The sequence below is a fragment of the Leucoraja erinacea genome, chromosome 4 (assembly GCF_028641065.1).
Source record: "Leucoraja erinacea ecotype New England chromosome 4, Leri_hhj_1, whole genome shotgun sequence".
Classification (NCBI taxonomy): Eukaryota; Metazoa; Chordata; class Chondrichthyes; order Rajiformes; family Rajidae; genus Leucoraja; species Leucoraja erinaceus.
Window position 1 is genome coordinate 32,862,678 of NC_073380.1, and position 21,892 is coordinate 32,884,569.

General features: G+C 42.9%; 1 protein-coding gene and 1 pseudogene across 1 annotated transcript in view; both read left to right on the forward strand.

Annotated features, from left to right (window-relative positions):
- Window positions 1–21,892, forward strand: part of LOC129696256 (cytochrome P450 7B1) — a 216,325-nt gene that overhangs the window by 163,084 nt on the left and 31,349 nt on the right. Inside the window, 2 exon segments of the mRNA XM_055633981.1 lie at window positions 14,142–14,275; window positions 20,286–20,876. Coding sequence (XP_055489956.1) covers window positions 14,142–14,275; window positions 20,286–20,876 — 725 coding nt within the window.
- Window positions 699–866, forward strand: LOC129696792 (U2 spliceosomal RNA; annotated as a pseudogene).

Here is a 21,892-nt window from a genome sequence, read left to right on the forward strand (position 1 = left end):
AGTCGGAACGGGACGTTGGGGACGAAAACCTTCTTCAAAAGGTAGGCACCGGGATAGGAACAGCCGGGTTTTACCGGCTGCGGAACTGCCGCGAAGGACCAGGCCCGTGAACACCGGGGTTTGGTCCGAGCGGCTCCAACCCGCAACGGAGGGAACGACGGTCACCAGCGGGAGAAGGAAAGTCGGGAACAGCAGGTAAGAGACCCTGCGTTTCCTTCAACTTACCTTCTAGGTGCAGACATGGACCGGGTCCATGTAAGCTGCAGAAGGCCGGCGGGAGAACCGCGGAGGAGCGGCAGCGGCAGCAGCAGCAGCGGCAGTCGGCAGCAGCAGCAGTGGCAGCCGGCAGCTGCGGGAGTACGGGCAGCTGCAGGAGTACGGGCAGCTGCAGGAGTGCGGGCAGCTGCAGGAGTATGGGCAGCAGCAGTGGCAGCCGGCAGCTGCAGGAGCACTGACAGCTGCAGGAGCGCAGGTTGCGGCAGGAGCGCAGGTTGCGGCAGGAGCTGGCAACGGCAGGAGCTGGCAACGGCAGGAGCAGCATGGGCACATCGATTCCCGGAGGAGGAAAACACCTGTGCCCAACTTCGCTCCAGCACGGTGAGAAAATTCATTTTTCAGCAGCAAAGGACTTGGCAGTTGTCTGGCTGCAATCTACTACAAGGGACCAGTATGTGAGTACCAGGGTTTTAGTTACAATGATCGCTTCTAGGCCTTTTGGCTAAGACCTAGTGTAGTATCTGTTCTTATCAGTTTAATATCTGATACGTCCCTTATCTAGGGACCATATATTAAATAAAATCTATAATAGCTGTTATCATCAGTTTTAATGTCTTATATGTTCCTTAGCTAAGGACCATATAAGTAGGAGTGCCCAGAATTGAGGGCGTTAGAGTGGGGTTGACCGGCTGCAACGACCGCAAGGGACCAGTACCGTCAGTACGGGGGTAGTGGACTGAGAAGGGTCCGACTTTGCATAAAACCACCGGCAACCAGCGCCGAGAGGGCTGGAGTGGAAGAAGCGGTGTATGGAGCCTTGCTCCAACGTGATAACCCACAGCAGTACCTCTTTGAGGGCTGCACAATGTTTCTACCCCATCAGAGGGGAGCACTGTGGGTCAGTTTCTGGGTTGACTTGCAAGAGGGGTCCGCAGAACAAAAGACAAGTGGGCAGCAGTTAAGCCCCACATGGGTACCCCGTGCGGGACCCTAGAGATCTCTAACTCTATAAAAAAGAGTAGGCAGGACCCTGATGGGCCAGAGCCTGGTAATACAGCATCCCATGATCCTAACACAGCAGGGACTCTGCTGGACATGGTGGCTGATTACTTTAACCAAGTCAAACATGGGTAGACTTGGATCCAGGATGGCAATAGTATTACTATATGTCTGGCCACAAACGCCAACAGGGAAAAAATTTACAGACACTGGCCAGACATCTGCCACCTGGCAACGGTGAGGCATTACGGGTGCCCAGTGTAAACCAATGCATTTGGCAGCATATGGGGACGAACATCAGGAACCAGGACCTCAAGATCCAGAGAACCTTAAAGGGATTGACGGAAGGCATCATAGAATACACCCGCACCCTGGACTAAACGTAGGTAACCAAAGACCATCAAGACGCACTAGCTCTGTTTAGAATATGCAATATGATCTGAACTACACATGGAAGGCGGCCATTCAGCCAGCACTGGGACCCCAAAAAATGCTACCATTTGCAAACAAAGAACCGTGAGTGGACAAAGCCAAGACACTGGGGCTCATCAAGGCCAGCGCAAGGGCCTATTTTGGAGCATGATACCGGCCACAGGCAACGTCATAAATAATGTGGCTCATACCAGTGGCAGTGCTAGAAATCAATAACCCGCAGGATCCTTTTTTAGGGTATGGCCAGGGCGGCCACCCTGGAAGATGCGGGAACCTCAACCTCCCACACAACCCCGAACAAGAGATATCAAACCAGAACCTCCTTTGTCAAATAAACCAAGGAAATAACACAACCACCGGTAACCATGGAGGTAGGTGGGTGGGGTTTTCTTCTGTTTTAAAATAGGGACCTATGATGGTAGGGGAGGTTACAACACTACAGTTATGTATGGTATATAATCACTACAGATTCATATAATCTCAGCAGTATTCAGGGTTATCTGATAAGATTTACTCATTCCAATAACCACAGTACAACATACACCAGAAGGGCATTTTGTCCTTACATAAACAATCTAAAACCCACATGGTCTACAAAAATTGTACACAAAAGATGTGATTGAGCATACTTTTCATGGAACATTAGAATTGTATCAAACATATTTATTAAAAATAAATAGAGTAGGGTTGCAGGATTATCATTGATTTTAACCCTAAACACATTTGTTCTAGATATTCATTTTAAGATGGATACTCTTTTTTCTTGATAAGACTTGGTGTCAGCTGCGGGTTTTCTATATGGCAGGCATTGACTCAAAAGAGGAACTTTGGCAATAGAGCTTACAATAGGGGCAATCATTAGCTCCAATATTATTTACTAAAATTCTAAAACCAGCTTGGCATTGTTATGTAACAAAGCCATAGGGTGATGTTTTTCCCCCGTTCGGCCCCATCAATGGGGTACTAGGGATAATTCAACTACACTCGGCATCTGGAATTCTCAGAGTTCCGACTGACCTTCTAAATCATGGTATTCGGTCATACAGGGGATGGTTTAGAACCATGTTCCCTATTGAACATAGCCAAAAAAAAAAAAAAAAAAAAAAAAAAAAAAAAAAAAAAAAAAAAAAAAAAAAAAAAAAAAAAAAAAAAAAAAAAAAAAAAAAAAAAAAAAAAAAAAAAAAAAAAAAAAAAAAAAAAAAATTATTAATTTTCCAGTGACTGGAGGCTGTCATCCATGCCATAAGACTATGGATTTATAGAGGCTAAAGACCCACTGCACGGCATTGGGCTGTCAGACAGGACGATGAATCTCATCTCATCTGCACTAAGACTGTCAACACGGAAGCAGTACCTTTGGACATCAAGAAATGGGGCATATACTGCTTGGACAACAACCTCGACCAAAAGGCCAAGAACATTCTGGCCGTATTGGAATTTTTACAAGCCTCCATTATGATAATCGATGGAGCTACAGTGCCATCAATAGTGCCACAAGTGCACTCTCCAATTACCTATCACAAGGAACGGAGCGGCACGCGGTGGGAACGCACCCCGGTAAGAAAACCAGGTACTCCGAAATCTGGGACGTGGGTGTCGTTTCTCAACATGCTGAGGAGCTTGTAGCTCATAACAGCGTTGTCACTTCAGTAACAGACCAGGAAGATGGTTATGCTCATGGTGTTATTTACCGCACAACAAGTCCAGCCATTAAGCAAACTGAGCCTGGACTCCCTGATCATCTCACCGAGAAACTGGTGTTGTCATACAGGATTTAATAAAAGAAAACAGATCGGGTTTCCTCAGGTCAAGTGTTTGAATTTATGGTACACCCATATGGCAAACGACGGTGTATAGCAAGACACATCTAACAATATATGGAATATACTAAGAACATTCGAGGTCAGAAAATGGAGTTGTTTATCTCTTAAAAGAAACCGCATGAAAGGGTCACGACTCAAACTATATTAGGTGGCTCAAATAGGTCCTAAAAATGACACTAATGTTTTAACTCTCATTCCACCAGGGCTGCAGCAACATCCGCAGCAAAAATCTGTACAGGTACCCACAGACTAAATCCTCAGAATGGCAGGATGGTCATTCAAAAAGGTTTTTTCCACAGGTTTTTATAATAAACCAGTTAAATTTTGGAGCCATCATTTGTATTAAGAAGACATTTTATGTCCAACAAAATAATTGCCCGAAAGGTTACAGGGCTATGATTCTCAAATTTTAAAAAATGTTATATAATTTTTTCATTATACCACATAACTCTTTGTATAATTGTGTTTTAAAATTACTAATGATGCTCTCTCCCAATACCCAAGGCAGTTGTGAAGCATGGACTCGTTCCACGGCATGAGGTCACAGAGCTTTGAAATCTTCACGAAGTCACTCACGTGACTCCGAAGTAAAATAGTAAGATTAAACGAGAACTTACCAGTTTGAAGTTTGATCTGTATTTTATGAGGAGTTACGATGAGGGATTTCGTGCCCTCCGCTCCCACCCTCTTATGATCATATCAAAAACTGGTATCTCTTTGATAATCTTACTATGTTAGATCATTATAGGTTCCTGTGACCTCACACCGCTGCTTTGAAGAATGACACGCATGCGTGGAAGCGGGGTTCTTCACGAAATCCCTCATCGTAACTCCTCATAAAATACAGATCAAACTTCAAACTGGTAAGTTCTCGTTTAATCTTACTATTTTATGCTATGACTTCCAGGGCTATGATGGGTTCAATAGAGATACTATTGTTTTTAACGTCCCTACAAAGCTATATCTTGCACATAACTCTCTGGTGCTAATCCTAAAGAAGTGAGGCTTGCTCTGCACTATATTCCTGCAGATCTGGGAAGTAATGGGAAGCAAATGATGGTGAGGTGGGGGATGATAGAACATTTCTGTCTCCATGTCAAAGGACAAAGGACATTTATTGTCACATACACCAATTGGTACAGTGAAATTTGAGTTACCATGCAGCACACAAATACGATAAACACAACACTTTAGAATTTAACATAAAACCTAAAAAACATCCGCCCAACAGTGGAATCAACGTTTCCCACTGTGAGAGAAGGCACCAAAGTTCCGACCTCTTCCTCTGTTCACACGTGATCGGGGCCTATTGAGGCCTCCGCAGTCGCCGCTACGGGCCCGATGTTTCAGGCCCTCGAACGGAAGAACACTCTCAGCGGCCCGGAGCCTCCGAATCGGCCGCTTCCTACCGGGGACCGCGGCTCCCGAAGTCCACAGGCTGAGCTGTGTGGAGATTCAACACTGGTGACCTCGGCGCGAGATCCCAGGCTCCGCGATGTCAAAGTCAGCGCCGCCCGTAGCTGGAGCTCCACAGACCACAGCTCCACTGTGTTGAAGTCGGCAGTCGCAGCACTCCGGAGCTCCAACACGGCAATTCCCGGTAAGGCATCGCTCGCTCCACGATGGAATCCAGTGCTGCGCCGCTGCTGAAGCTGAAGCTCTGGCCGGATTCGGGCAGGAAAGGCCGCACCAATCCAGGTGGTAGGATGCTAGGAGGGGGCGAAGATGCGGCTCGGAGGATAGACGCATCCTCGACCAGGAAGTGACTGAGAAAAACAGTTCCCCCCCCCCTCCCCCCACATAAAAAAGACTAAAGACCTCCAAAAACAAACTATAAAACAGACTAAAAATAACCAAAAGGATGAGAGCACAGACAGCTGCAGACGAGGCAGCCACACTCGATGGCACCACCACTCATTTATAATAATGAGGGAAACAAGGGGATCACAATAAGGAGGGTGTGGAACGTGAGCTGGTAACAATGTGGCTCCCGGTGATTACATCAGATTGAGACTAGAAGTTTGAGGAATAGAACGGGGAAGATGTAGAGGGAGGGATAGTTTTACATGACCCCAGAAAACATAATTCTTTGAAGTCGGCAGTCGCAGCATTTTAAATCATTGACTACTCAGCATTTGTTAGGATAACACTGAGGTGCCAGTCCAGATCATATCCAGGTCTCTGGTGTATTGAACATAAAACAAATATTGCAGGTTTGGTTATGATATGATTATGTATAAAAATAACAAATGTGGAATGCCAATTTTTTTCAGAATGTATATTTAGATTTGCTTATAAGCCATAATTCTCTCAGAATAATCAACTCAAAATTCAGGTTTTTGATAAGAGTTTTCCCAGAGCTTCAAAATATTTTAACTTAAAACTGAACACCTCGATAAATGAGCTAAATTATATCATGCATGCAATCTGATAAATGATAAAAAAAAAGCACTTGGAAAAACTTTCTGAAACTTTCTAAAAACATTTTGTTGTATCTGCTCGGAAAGCTGGATTAGAAAAAAATGTAATAGTGGCTGTTTTTACATTTAAATCACTTGCACTGTTTTGCGTATGGTCATTACTATTTCCTCTTTTAATCCAAATTTGGAAGTTAGAATGGGTACTTCCTATTACCTGTCAGCCAATGCAAGACATTATCAATGGGCAAAGCGCACATTAATTAATTACCAACAGAAATTGGATCAAAAGATCATAACCTGTGACCTTCATTTTAAATCTCAATAAAATGAGTACATCATTGCTGAAAGTAGTGAATCGTGTGATTTAAAGTATCCCTGGTGAGACATTGTTTTTATATTTTATCATTCCCACTGGTCTTTTTAATGTAGTCAAATTTCCAGGCAATGGAAAGACTGTGGCCATATTAGATAATTTCAGGGCTCTATACTTATTAAATAAATGATATTGCATGTTGCGGTGTGACATGTATTGATGTTGAAAATACCTACAGGCACAGGTACCTGTACTCGAGTTACTCATATTATTTCCAGGAAACCACATCCACTTGTATCACCGCAGCAAATAATAGATATTGGGTGCTCACATTATAGTTTCACAGACTAGGTACAGGCTTATGCAACTCATTCCAAAAACATCAGTAAATATTTCAGAATGCATTTGACAAGCCTTAGATGGCATTAACACATCAGTTTGGATTAAACAGTCATTCTTAGAACATAGAACAGCACAGCACAGGAACATGCTCTTTGGCCCACAATGTCTGTTCCAAGCACGATGTCAAGATAAAGCATCCCATCTACCTACACACGATCTATATCCCTCCATTCCCTGCATATCTATGTGCCTATCTAAAAGCCTCTTAATCACCACCATCATATCTGCCTCCACCATCAGCCCTGGCAGTGCATTTCATCACCTTCTGTCTAAAAAAAACTTGCCCCACACATCTGCTTTAAACTTCACCCCTCTCACCTATGTTCTCTGGTCTTTGACATTTCCACCCTGGGGAAATGGTTCTGACTCTCCCTTTTATGCCGCGCATAATATTATATAGTTCTACCAGGTCGTCTCACAATCTCTGGTATTCCAGAGTAATCAATCCAAGTTTTTTTCCGAAATGCTCCCTAATCCAGGCAGCATTCTGGTAAACCTCTTCTGCACATTCTCCATTGCCTTCACATCCTTTCTGTAATGGAGCGACCAATACAGTACTCCAAATGTAGCATAACCAAAGTCTTATAGACATTCATCATGACTTGGTGACTCTAGCACATGGCGCATATCCCAACCAATGAAAGCACGCATACCATTCTTGTGCCCAAACATGAAACGTGTCCATTATCTTCTGTATCACATGCTTAATTTTGTATAGCCTTACGTTATTTAAAAGGGAGAGCAAATACAAGGATCTCACCACCAACAGTATCTTTTGGTTGATTTCAGTAGTTGCAATTTAAAAAGGGGACTTTGTTTTTTTGTTACCTAAACAGTAATGGCCACCCCACAACAATCAACGACTGTGCTTCGTGGGATTAGGAGAATGTATACGTAATCAACATGAGCAGTGGAATAAATTATGCATCATATAATGTAATACTCCTGATAAACTATGTAGAGCATATCAACTTCTAGCGATTAAAGCTAAGGAAACACATTAGCAACGCGGTTATAGAACGGACGGAATACATGTAATTACTGGTAGGATCAAAATATAATTAATTTGTTTTCCTTAAAACAAAAACAGAAAATGGGGGAAATCTCAGGAGTCAGGCCGCATCTGTGGGAAGAGAAACAAAATAAATGTTTCACATCAAAGACATTTAATAAGAACTGAAAAGGAGACAAAGGAAGCTTGTAAAACTGCAAGTGCAGTGGGGAGGCAGATGTCTATGATAGATTGCAGTCAGGGTGAGCATGGGGATGAGTAGACACAAGGAACTGCAGATGCTGGATTCTTGCCTAGAACACACTGATGTGAGTGAACGGGTCAGGCAGCATCTCTGGAGGAAAATGGACCTTAAGAAGGGTCCCAATCTCAAACGTAGCTATCCACATCCTCCAGTGATGCTGCCTGACCCGCGGAGTCCTGAGCATGTTGATATGCTGTAAACAGTTATTTGGCCAATGTGAATGGGAACATCAAGAGAGTCAGAACATAGATAAAAGAGCTAGACCAAAGAATGTGGGAGTTGTGAACTGCTGAGTAGCAGGAAATGCTCATGTCCCTGAGAGAAAAGAAAGGAAAGGGTGGAAACAATAACAAGCCAAATTGATATAACAGATATATGACTTACACAAACCAAGAAATTAAGTTATCTGAAGTTGTAGAATTCAACTAGACTAAGTGGGACCCGTTGGGTCCCATGTTTACATGGGAGGGCTGGTCCCCTGACGCAATATACCACCTCTCCACCAATTCCAATATTGGTGACCAGTGGGGGGGGGGGTGCTTTCTGGAGCGCTGGTATGGGTTCTTGGGGTGGCAGCTCAGTCCCTCAAGCCTGATCTGCTGGCAGCTCACTCACGGCCGGTAGGCTGGCATTTGACTCATGGCTATTCCTTCAAATTCCATTTCAAGCAGGGTGCAAGGCCACCAAATTCAAGTGCAGTTTCCTACCACTTCAAGCAGGGTGCAGGCCACCAAATTCTAGTGCAGTTTTCAACTACCAAGCAGGGTGCAAGGCCACCAAATTCAAGTGCAGTTTAATACCACTTCAAGCTGGATCCAAGGCCACCACAATGCAGCTTCATACAATTTCATGCAGGGTGAAACCACCATAAAACCACACAAAACATCAAACTCACAGTTCAGTAGCCACTCAGTGTGTTCAGTTAATTCACAGCTCAGACAGAGTCGTGACCTCCCCCTCCCCCATCATGCAGAGACTGAGCCACACCTACACTTCCGGGTTTTATAACCCCTCCCCCTCCCACCGGAAAAGGTGTGGCCTTCATGGTGTGATTGACAGGAGAGAGATTCTCAACATTTTTAAAACACTAATAACACTTTTGTTTTTCATTGATGGGAAGAATTCCCTGCACCTGCTGAGCAGAGGGGGACTGAGTAAGAAGACCAAAAATCACAGCCGTAAGTGGTAGCGTTTTATCTAAAATCAATATACAGTGCAAACAGGAAGTAAGTGCATTTGCAGTAGTGCCTTTTAACTTCAAGTCAAAGAACCCAAACTGCCATTTGCAGCAAGTAGTACCTTTCAACTTCAAGCCAAAGCACCCAAGCCGCCATTTGCAGTAAGTAGTGCCTTTCAACTTCAAGCCAAAGCACCCAAGCCACCATTTGCAGTAAGTACTGCCTTTCAACTTCAAGCCAAAGCACCTAAGCCACAATTTGCAGGAAGTAGTGCATTTTATCTTCAAGCCAAAGCACCCAAGCCACCATTTGCAGTAAGTAGTGCTTTTAACTTCAAGCCAAAGCACCCAAGCCACCATTTGCAGTAAGTAGTGCCTTTTAACTTCGCCAAAGCACCCAAACAACAATTTGCTGGCAGTGCCTTTTTACTTCAAACAAACCATATTTTCATTTTCAAACTACATTAAGGGGACTCACAGTTGTGTAGACATTTGTTCATTGTTATTCAGAGCTCAGAGAGACGTGACCCTTGGCTTCATCCATCTTGCAGAGACTGAGTGAGGCACACCACTTCCTGGTTTTATAGTCCCTCCCCCTCCCTCCAGCAGGGGCAGCAGAGAGAATGGTGATTTAAAAAAAAAAACATTAATATCTCTCTGATTTGTCATCGATGGGAAAAATCCTCAGCACCCGTAAGGCGGAGGGGGGCTCTGAGCGAGGTGACCAAAAATGACGGCTGTAGGTGGCGGCGTTCTGTCGGAAATCGCAGCACAGTAGGCCAAAAGCGGTCAAGATCAGAGTTTTAGTAATATAGATATCAAATCCTGAAAGCTGCAATGTGCCTCGGCATAAAATTAGATGCAGTTCCTCAATCTTGCGTTGGTTCAGTGGTTCTTTTATTTTCATATGTACCAATGTACAGTGGAATTCTTCTTTTGCATACAGATCAGTAAGATTATTGTCATCCCTGATGCCAAATGCATAAAAACAGCCCACTGAGTCTATATGCAAGAGTCACCAGCGTTTCAGGGAGAGATGAGAGGTGAGGCAGCGGCGAGCTGAGCCTCCCCTCTGATTGCGCAACCCCTCAGAAACTGTATGGAACGTGGGCAATAAGCGTGTGCCTGTTACTATCTCTCTGTATGTCACCAATGTAATGTGTGTAAACCCCTTCTTTACATGTCCTCACCTTCCATAGTCCAGGTAACTTATTTCAAAATATAAATATATTAAATTTAGGCTCGCTGGTCTCTTCATAAAACTGCAATGAAAAAGCAGCAGGGGAGGCAGCTATCACGTCTGCCTCACTGAGGGGGTGTGTCCTGAGGCCAGTGAAGGGAGAGTGAGGGTCAATTACGTAACCTCACATAATTGATGCTACCTCGCTCTCCCTCCACGTTAGCTAGCTTCAGCAGCGGCGGCGCAGCACTGGATTCCACTGCGGGCGGTGCTGACTGGTAGGTTGATTCGTTGATTTGTAGCGGCCGATTCTGAGACTCTGGGCCGCTGAGAGCTCCCAATTGGGCCCCGCGCTGGAGTAATCTACTCTCAGCTGGGGACCCTGGCATCCACTCCCGCCTCCGGCCCTCTCCCTCCCTTCTCTCTTTCCCTTCCCTCCCTCTCTTCCCTTCTTCCCTCCCTCCCTTCTCTCCTTTCTCTCCTTCCCTCCCTCCTTCCTCTCTCTTTTCCTTTCTTTCCTTCCCTCCCTTCTTTCTCTCCTTCCCTCCCTCCCTTCTTTCTCTACTTCCCACCTTCACTCTCTCCTTCCTCCCTTCTCTCCCTCCCTCCCTTCTCTCCTTTCCTCCCAGACACATCACGCACAGACAACTAACACACACACACAACTAAGTTAAGATGGGGTAGAAGCCAGTGCCTCCCCAGCCATTGACCTCGCCGCACGTCACTGAAGTTAAGCTTTACCTTTTGCAAATGGGCATTAAAAATAAAGCATCAGACTTTGAAAGGAAAGAAAAGATACGTAACATCCACAATCTGGAAACAGAAACAGAAGTATAATCCTGAAAACCAGTGTGAAAACCAGAAAACCGCAAATAAATCTTTTATATCAAAAGGTGACTGAGGCTTAACAGAAGTAATCAGGGTAATATATTTGCAACTGAAAGTGATGAAGTAAAGCAGCTTAACAAAAATTATGAAGTTACTATGTGCTGTATTGGGAAAAAAATTATTTCATAACAAAAATAAAGTTTAAAATTATACATTTTATAGGATTTGAATTTTAATGTTTTATATGTGGTCTGTTGATGTCTGCAATGCTCCTTTTGACTAGTGTGATGAATACAGATGACAAAATGATGCCAACCCAAATAGGAAACTCTGGGCTGATGAGATATTGTATTGTTGAATTTTCTAAAAATATTGTTTAGATTGGATACGCATGAAAATTTTCCCGAATGCCAATATAAACTTAACTTTTTAATTTGCTTTTGTTCTCAGAGATTTCAATCAATTTTATTAACGCCTTGATTTGCTTGCAATATGGAATGTACATCATTTAATCAATTTATTTGCAATCTTTCGTCACTACATTTCCTTGAATATAACTTCTTAAGAAATACAATTGGGAGAATACTTTTGTTTTATATATTCAATAAAAATGCATTAAACTGTCCTCAAGATGTTAAATCATTGTTTTTTCTTAACCAGTTGGATCAAAAAAAGTCCCATGTTGCACACAGAACCATTCATTCATCTAATTTCAACCAACCTTACAGGCGCATTTCAGATTTAAGGATTATATATTTTTACCCTGGTTTAATAATGTGAACTGTATAATACTGCATTTATTGATTTGCTTAAATTCAAAGCCTTTCTCAAATCTAAACTTAAAAATAATAATTTAGCATTTAGCATAAGACCTGCTTAAAATACTGTAAACCAAAGGTTTATCTGGAGCTAAAGGGAAATTGGTATTTGTGATTTTAATTGAAAAAATAGACAAAATGTTATTGTGTAATTATCTTTGTGCCCATGCTGATATACAATTTGTCTTTCTAAGAAGTACCAGGCTTTTTATATAGGATTACTTAATTATTAACAAAGGATGTTTTGTAATTATTATTTAATTCTTAACTGGAGGATATTCGACTTTACATCATTTTGTTTTAGTTTTGCTGCATCCTATAGACCCAGGCATTTAATGTAAATTCAGTACGGGCATGTGTTTTTTTAAAGTTTTCAGACTAGCTACTGTGCAATATAGTAAATATGTGACAACCCGCACTTGGAAAATGTTGTAAATCTGGCAAAAGGGTTGCTTAAATACTTGCTAAGCAGTATTTATATAACTATACTGAGTTGTGAGAAGCAACAACTGCGTATGAAGTGCCACAATAAACTTGCAAAAACAACTTCTGTATGTACTAAACCTACATTGTCATACAAATTGTATCAAATACATATAATTTTAGTTTTGTGAAACTGTGGAACTAGTACTTGGATATCGTGCCTCAAGCCTGTTCCATGGTAGTGACAGATTTAATGACGTCCATAAGGAATCTATATATATACTAGACCAAGTGCAGACCCGTTGGGTCTGTTCCCCCAACGTGCGGTTGTGGGGGGGGGCGGCGGCATGCAGCGTCACACACACTAACTATCCCCCCCCCCCCGCACCGCACTCACGCTAATTACCCCCTTGATATTATATTAATATTATTAATTTGCTCCTTTTACCCCATAACCACCCTATCTACTGACGCATAGCCCCCAGTCATCTAGAGAGGGGGGGGTAGAGAGAGAGAGGGCAGAGAGAGAAGGGGCAGAGGCAGAGAGAGAGACAGAGACACAGAGAGAGGGGCAAGAGGGATAGGGGGGTTGGAGAGGAGGACAAGAGGGAGAGTGGGTGAGGGTGGAAAGGTGGGGGAGGAGCGAGAAAGGGTGAGAGTGAGGGGGAGAGAGAGGGGGTGCTGAGAGGGGAGCAGGGAGGGGAGCAGGGAGGGGGGAGGGTGGAGGGGAGAGGGTAGTGGTGTGGAGGGGAGGGGGTTTAGGGGAGGGAGCGTGGGGGAGGGGGGAGAGGGGTGAGAGAGGGGGGGAGGGAGAGAGGGGGGGGGAGGGGGAGGGGGGTGGGAGAGAGGGGGAGGGGGGGTGGGAGAGAGGGGGAGGGAGGGTGGAGGGGAAATGGTAGGGGTGTGTGGAGGGGAGGGGGTTTAGGGGAGGAATGGTGGGGGAGAAAAAGAGGGGAGAGAGAGAGGGGGAGGGGGGGAGAGAGGGGGGGAGAGGGAGGGAGGAGGGGGGGGGGGGAGGAGAGGGGGGGGGGGGGGGGAGAGGAAAGGGGGGGGGGGAGACCTAAAAAACATTTTAGAACCAAAAAATACACCTTCTGCAAGCATTGTAGAACCAAAAGAGACACTTTTTGCAAATATTTTAGAACCAATAAACACTTTTTGCAAACATTTTAGAACCAATAGACACATTCTGCAAGCGTTTTAGAACCACTAAGGACACTTACATTTGAGTAGACATGTGTTCAGTGTTATTCACAGCTCAGAGAAACGTGACCCTCTGCCTTCCTCCAGCTTGCAGACACTGATTGAGGCACACCACTTCCTGGTTTTCTAGTCCCTCCCCCCTGCCGCCAGCCGGGGCAGCAGAGAGAATGTGGAATTTTGTAAAATCATTAATATCTCTGTCATTTTCCATTGACGGGAAAAATCCTCGGCACACAAACGGCGGAGGGGGGCTCTGAGCGAGGTGGCCAAAAATGACAGCCGTAGGTGGCGGCGTTCTCTCAGAAATCGCAGCACAGATGGCCAAAACCAGTCAAGAACAGACTTTTAGTAATATCGATGTAGCGGAAATATAATTTGATGGTTTCAGACTTTGATCAATTCCAATTTTGGTGAAACTATTGATAACATTTAATTGTATTACTATGTAGTTCAAATAAATTTAAGTTGAGTGTGATAGTAAACAGTTGGGGGTACTTATTGTGCAATTATTACACAGAATGCTACAAATCATTGATAGTAAGGTAGTCATCAAAAATATTTGTCTAGTTATGTATTGCAGCAAAACATCACTGCTGTATTCTGCAAATTTGAATAATTTAAGAAAACTCTGTTTCTTTTTTAAAAATATAGACCTGGGGAGCCACCATTAGAACAAGGCTGGATTCCATTTATTGGAAAAGCAATCGAGTTTGGTCAGAATTCTTCAGGATTTATTGTTTCTTGCCAGAAGAAATTGGGAGATGTCTTCACAGTTTATGTGGCAGGTGAGTTTTCTAATGGAATGCATCCAAATGACAATTAAAATAATAATAGTGTGTTAAAATAGTATAAAATAATTTTGTTGTGGTCTATCTATATGAACCCCAAATTTTCTAATAACTGTTTCATTTATGGAAAAGGCAGTAAATGTTTTCTTCAGAAAATAGCACCATGCACCAAAACCGAAGCATAAAAGGGGAGAAGGACATTTTAAGGTCTGAAGAAGGGTCTTGACCCGTAACGTCACCCATTTCTTTTCTCCAGAGATGCTGCCTGTCCCGCTGAGTTACTTTAGCTTTTTGTGTCTATCTTCAGTTTAAACCAGCATCTGCAGTCCCTTCCTAGACATTTTAAGGTTGGTTTTGCAAATGAAACTCTTAATATTTCCATTCCATGCCTAACCATTTTGATTGTTAAAAAACCTTGTTGATTATGCTAAGATTTTTTTGCATTGTTTATTTTCTCTCTTAAAAAGAACTTGTCAAAAAACTTGGGGGGACCACTAAACCAGTTCATTTGGAAACACAAAACGATGGTTTGAGTTCTAGCAAGACGGTGTCTCGGGAATGCAATTTCGCTGATTGCAGTTTTCAACATGACGAGCAAATGATTGTCGTGCTGAAGAGTTGCAAGGGACATGAATGTCATCTTAATAAAGAAATTAAAAAGCACATCTTTCTGCAAGAACAATGTAAATTTCTGACCTGTCGCGGAAATAGTTCTCTAATTGGTATTGTGTGGTGGTGCAGCAGAATCGTTTTCCCTAAACGTCATTCCAGCGAAGCAATACTGTACATCATTGTCAACAGTTCAGCAAAATCTCCCTAATAAGACAGTGATTACATAAATGCTGTGTTTCACTACAAAAAAAATCTACCTTGTTCAATACGTCTACCAGAAAGGTTTTATATTTCTCATACCTTTGTCCAACTAGATACAAGGAATAATTACCAGAAAAGATAAATTGCGTTCAGCTGATGTATACAACATGCATTTGGAGATTACTGGAGGTGACAGAAAACAATTGACCTATTTCAGGAGATTTTTATTTTTCTTCTATTTTAAAATTTGCACCACAAAAATTGACTGACCTAGATTAATATTTGCTTGAATTCTTCTTTTTATGTTAATAGCATTCACCACACTTTTAAAATAATTTTAACTTAAACATCACAGAGCTAAAGAAATTTCAGGTCCTCATACCAAGAGCCACTCTGTTATCACCCCTTCTGTTGTTCTCCAGAGCTTATCCCACCAGACATCATGGGAGCATTGTAGGATAACCTAATTTTCCTGGAGTAGGCAGGTGTATTAATATTTCAGGCAGGCCTGCAGTGATTGCCTTCTTCATGCCAATAGAAAATCAGTTGTCTTGACTGTCATGGGGGAGGGGGTGGGGGGGGGGGAGGTGTAGGCTGAATGGCTGAATCGATTCTAGTCATGCTCTCTTTCATCACTTGTATAAGGAGCGTGATCATTTGAAAACTTTTAAAAATCTTTTCCTTTTTTGGAACCATTTCACTGACAGAACTACAGATGTTCACTAGGATCCCAGTACATCTGAATTAATTTGGCATGACCAGATTCCGCCATGATATTTAGCCTGGTGGAGGCTATATTCCTAACTCATGGATTTTGCTAGTGTCGACTGGGCTTGCGGTGGAAAGTTCACTAATATCAAGAAGAATTTTAACACTTGCATCTGGCCACGGGTTTCCAAACCAGCCCTACCCATAATGCAGCAAATGTTCTCAATACTGTGAGTTAGTTACTGAGGAACAGGTATTCCACCAGAAACTGAGGGGCTTTGCTTCTGGAAAAGTGCATAGGTTCAGTGCAGGTTTTTGAACATCTCTCTGGCTTATTGGCAATGCAACGTGAATTATTTTTTCATCCCATTATGCTGCATAAGATTTCAGCCTATGTGAGTCAGACAGTAATGGGCCTGTCCCACTTACGTGACTTTTTCGGCGACTGCTGGCATCCGTCATAGGTCATTGCAGGTTGCCGAAACTTTTCAACATGTTGAAAATCCAGCGGCGACCAGAACAAGGTACGACTCTTTGGGCGACTACTCACGACCATACAGGCTTCACCCCGGGACATGTTGCCGGGGTGTCACCTGTATGGTCATGAGTAGTCCCCTCAGTCGCCCAAAGAGTCGTAGCGTCTTTCTGGTCGCTGGTGGATTTTCAACATGTTGAAAATTTGTGGCGACCTGCAATGACCTATAACGGGTGCCGACAGTTGCTGTAAAAGTCGCATAAGTGGGACCAGCCCATAAGAGTATTGAGTATAGGAGTTGGGAGGTCATATTATAGTTGTACAAGACATTGGTGATGCCACGTTTAAGGTGTGTTCAGTCTTGGTCACCCTGTTATAGGAGAGATGTTTATAAGCTGGAAAGTAGGCAGCCGTGATTTATGATGATGTTGTCAGGACCCGAGGGCCTGAGCTATAGGGGGAGGTCGTGCAGACTAGGACTTTATCTCTTAGAGCACAGGAGGAGGAGGGGTGATCCTATAAAGGTGTATAAGATCATGAGAAGAATAGATAGGGTAAATGCACAGCCTTTTGCTCAAAGTAGGGGAGTTGAGAACTAGAGGACATAGGTTTAAGGTGTGAAAGCAGGTATGAACATTTTAAAACTGCAATATTGGTCAATTGGAGAAACTGTAGGTCATAGGAGAGTAGGTGAACAAGATTTATTCTGAATCACAAGAAGTTTTGGATGAACTCTGGTTTTTGCAGATATCCAGTGAAGTCTAAAGGTAATAACAGCATGGATGATTATTCCCAAAGTAAATGACTTTGAAGCAGTGAGATCATTTGAGCAATGTTACAGAAATAGATACTCTTAGTGATGGCATTGATATGTGATCTAATGTGCCTTTTCTAATTCAAATATGCAATATCAACGTGCCAACAATTGTTTCATATAGTTGCTAACAAGGTGAATGAATTTGAAAGTGACAGAAGAGGGTTTGTATCAGAGATTGGAAATGATAGGTTTGGCATTCTCAATATTTAGTTTGGTTTATTGTCATGTGTACCGAGGTACAGTGAAAAACTTTTGTCGTGTGCCATCCAGTGAGTGGAAAGACAATACATGATTACAATCAAGCCATTTACAGTGTATAGATACACGGAAAGGGAATAACGTTTAGTGCAAGGTAAAGCCAGTAAAGTCTGATCAAAGATAATCCAAGGGTTACCAATAAGACAGACACTAGTTCAGGACTACTATCGTTCAATATCAGGCCAGATTTCACTGGTTCTTGAATCAGCCAGCTAGCATTTAGCCAGTTAAATAGTACTGTCCCAGACTTGCTGATGGATTCGGGACAATGAATCAGTCAGTTTACTCTGCTATTTGATTCCTAATGACTTGAACTAGGGCATGGTTTAGGGGTGAGGGTGGGGGGAAGGGGTTCAGGGAGGATGTGGCAAAGTATGACAGGCTGGTAAAGCCCTGTTTTGCGGAGGATGTCCAGGATTTGCATTGGGGAATCATCTGTGGTGCAGGTTCAGAGCCCCTTTGGATTTCTGGGGAGACTGTAGGATAGTGAGTGCAGGGCAAATGAAGATAAAAAGTAAAATTTTAGTTTAAAAAAAAATAATAGCTCTAACTTATTTATCATGATTTCATAGTTTGCTTATTATTTCTATATTTGAGTTGGTTTGAAAGCTATTGAGTGACATGCACCTTTGCAACCTAGCAATGTTGGGGGCAATGCTTTGCCTACTTCAAGGCCTCAGGGGCTGTTCCCATTACGTGACAACCTCAGTGTACCACAGGGGGGCCTGCTGCCATCCATGTCATCACCAGTTTCCTCGAGTCCTTCATGGTTGCTAACACTAGGGAAGTTAAGTGGCAGAATGACTTGACTGATTCAGCATTTATCCCTGGAGCCTAGGACATGCCAAGGGAGCAAGACTCGGGCTATGTATCAAGATGATGGGGAAAGAAGGAGAAATTCTGGGCAGGGGTCCTGGGTCTGCAAGACTGGAGAAAATCTACGCTTGGGTATTGCAAAGGGAATTGAATGCAACATCTCCAAATTTGAGGATGACACGAAGCTGGGGGGCAGTGTTAGATGTGAGGAGCATTCTAGAAGGCTGCAAGGTGACTTGGATAGGCTGGGTGAGTGGGCAAATGCATGGCAGATGCAGTATAATATTGATAAATGTGAGGTTATCCACTTTGGTGGCAGAAACAGGAAAGTAGATCATTATCTGAATGGTGGCCAATTAGGAAAGGGGGAGATGCAACGAGACCTGGGTGTCATGGATCACCATTCATTAAAAGTAGGCATGCAGGTGCGGCAGGCAGTGAAGAAGGCGAATGGTATGTTAGCATTCATAGCAAAAGGATATGAGTATAGGAGCAGGGAGCTTCTACTGCAGTTGTACAGGGTCCTGGTGAGACCACACCTGGAGTACTGCATACAGTTTTGGTCTCCTGATCTGAGGAAGGACATTCTTGCCATAGAGGGGTTACAGAGAAGGTTCACCAGACTGATTCCTGGGATGTCAGGACTTCATATGAAGAAAGACTGGATAGACTCGGTTTGTACCCGCTAGAATTTAGAAGATTGCGGGGGGATCTTATAGAAAATTACAAAATTCTTATGGGGTTGGACAGGCTAGATGCAGGAAGATTGTTCCCGATGTTGGGGAAGTCCAGAACAAGGGATCACAGTTTAAGGATAAGGGGGAAATCTTTTAGGACCGAGATGAGGAAAACATTTTTCACAGAGAGTGGTGAATCTTTGGAATTCTCTGCCACAGAAGGTAGTTGAGGCCAGTTCATTGGCTATATTTAAGAGGATGTTAGATGTGGCCCTTGTGGCTAAAGGGATCAGGGGGTATGGAGAGAAGGCAGGTACAGGATACTGAGTTGGATGATCAGCCATGATCATATTGAATGGCGGTGCAGGCTCGAAGGGCCGAATGGCCTACTCCTGCACCTATTTTGTATGTTTCTATGCCAATTTAAGACAATGAAGAGGTCAGGAAAGATGATGGTAAGATATGGTATCACAAGGTTCACGTGGGAATTGATGCCTGTCCTCTGAAAGATATTGGTGAGAGCACGGCATATGAGAAATAGGTGAGTCAAAAATAAGTAGTTGAGGGGCATACGTGGTAAAGATGCCAGCATGAAAAGGAAAGCCATTGCCTGTGATTCTCTAGATATCCTTAAAAAGGTAAAATGGAACCAGCTGGGTGTAGTATTACTCAGCCAGATGAGGGTGGAGAGTTGTTGACCAGGAAGATAATTTCAACCACGTCAAAAGTTGGCAACAGCCGCAGAAGGATCAAGATAGATAGCTTTAGAGAGAGGATGTACAGTATTAATAGCATCCTGTTGATGTCAATCTGAAATGACTGACATAAATCAAGAGAAAGTATTGCAGTACAGGTCGTGTGAACAACAATGGGCACAGTTTTATTGTATAGCATCGGGCATGCAGAAGGAAAAGTGCACGGGATTCCAACTCAATAGTTCTTGCTGTATATTGTTGCCTGTTTAAATTAAAGTTTCTGGCACGGATGGATCATTATTTTGGAATGATGGTGTGATTAAAATTCACTCAAGATACAATGCCATCAATGTGGCACAGCAGTAGTGTTGCTGCCTTACAGGTCCAGAGACCTGGTTATGTTCCTAACTACAGGTGCTGTCTGTATGAAGTTTGTACATTCTCCCTGTGACCATGTAGGTTTTCTCTGGGTGCTCCAGTTTCCTCTCATATTCCAAAGATGTGTGGGTTTGTAGGTTAAACGGCTTATCTAAAGTGTCCCTAGTGTGCAGGGTAGAACTAGTGTGAATAGGTGATCATTGGTCGGCCTGGATTATGTGGGCGGAAGAGCCTGTTTCCATGCTGTATCTCTAAACTAAACTAAATAATTGTATTTACAGCTTCATTTGAGAGAACTGTATGTGAGATATTTAAAGAGATTTCCCCTAAAGCTTTAGCATGTTTACAGTTTTTGTTTTATTTCTTATAGGCAAATACATCACATTTATTTTAGATCCATTCCTTCACCAGTATGTTCATCTCAACAAGCAATTAGATTTTCAAGAGTTTTCAACAATGCTGTCAGCAAAGGTTTTTGGTCACCCTCCATTAAATGACCCTAAGATTCCAGTATCCAATGAAGAGGTACACAAGTTGTATTCCTACTTGAAGGGGGATGCATTAAATATTTTACATGGAAGCACAACAGAAAATCTTAAGAACATTCTGAGACGAGAGCAGATGAGATCAGCAGAATGGAAAATCGATTGTATGTATGACTTTTGCTGCCGTATTATTACTGAAGCAAACTACGTATCTCTTTATGGAAGTGCTCCAACGAATGAACAAAAACAAATTACCGAATTAAAGAAGAAGTTTGTTCAGTTTGACAACTATTTTCCCTACCTGGTTGCAAGGATTCCCATTGAACTTCTAGGCAATACAAAAAGAATTCGCAAGGAGATTATTAGTTATTTTACATCAAAGGAATTGGATCAACGACTAAACGTGGCACAATTAATACAAGCCAGAAAGGACTTGCTTGACAGTTATTCGTATCTTCAGGATGATCAAAAAGCAGGTAAGGAAAGAGATGAATAAATTTTGTTCTTGCGGCTCTGAGTCTCCAAATTTACCAACAAAACCCTAAAATAACTTGTGAAAGTCTTCAGATCATATAGAAAACATGCTTGTTAAGAATTATGGCTCCACACTTTGTTGGAATCATTGTCAAAGTGAATTTGAGTGCTATGCCTTTGCTGTTGAAATCTAACATTACATTTCCTGTCTCAGCCTAATGGATCCAAGTAACTTTTCTAAACCATTATTGGTCCTGGGAATGAATCTTCACAGACTAATCAGTGCACAGCAGAATATTTCATAACTCAGCAATTTCTCTCAGAGAGATACTAAAATTCCTAATGTTGAAAATGAGAATCCCACAGTGGGACAGATTTTCCGGAGGTAATAATGTCACAAAGTAAAGGGCCTGTCCCACTCTGGTGAGTTTATTTGTGATTATAGGAGAGTGTCATGGCCCTGTTGTATCGCCAAAAATTTGGCATCCTTCGACTAAGTAGAACAACTCGTACGACCTCCTTTGACTATGTAGAGAACCTCCTACGAATATGTAGAAGACCTCCTTCGACTATGTTGAAGACTAGCTTCGACCAGCTTATCTAACACTATTTACGACTATCTAACACTATCTACGACTACCTTTGATTACCTTCGATCACCTACGGTATCATGTTGACCTACTACGACCTACTTCGACTAAACCTACGAGTAAAAAAGTATCGATTTTTTCCATGCAGACCAATTTTTACTCGCAGAAAAATTTTCAGCATGCTGAAAAATGTTCCTCGTCCAAACTGAGGCTGCGAGTATTAACCACTATGCGGGAACCTCTATCGACCATGAAGGAGACTTACCCATGACCACCTACGACCACGTGTCGACCATGCTGCGAACTTGTGGTGAGCGCAAACTCTCCTAAACTCGCAGATGAGGTCGCCATAGTGGGACAGGTCCTTAAGGCTCCAGCATTGGTGTTGAGAACTGCTGACCTTGTCGCCTTATCCACCCTGACCTGTC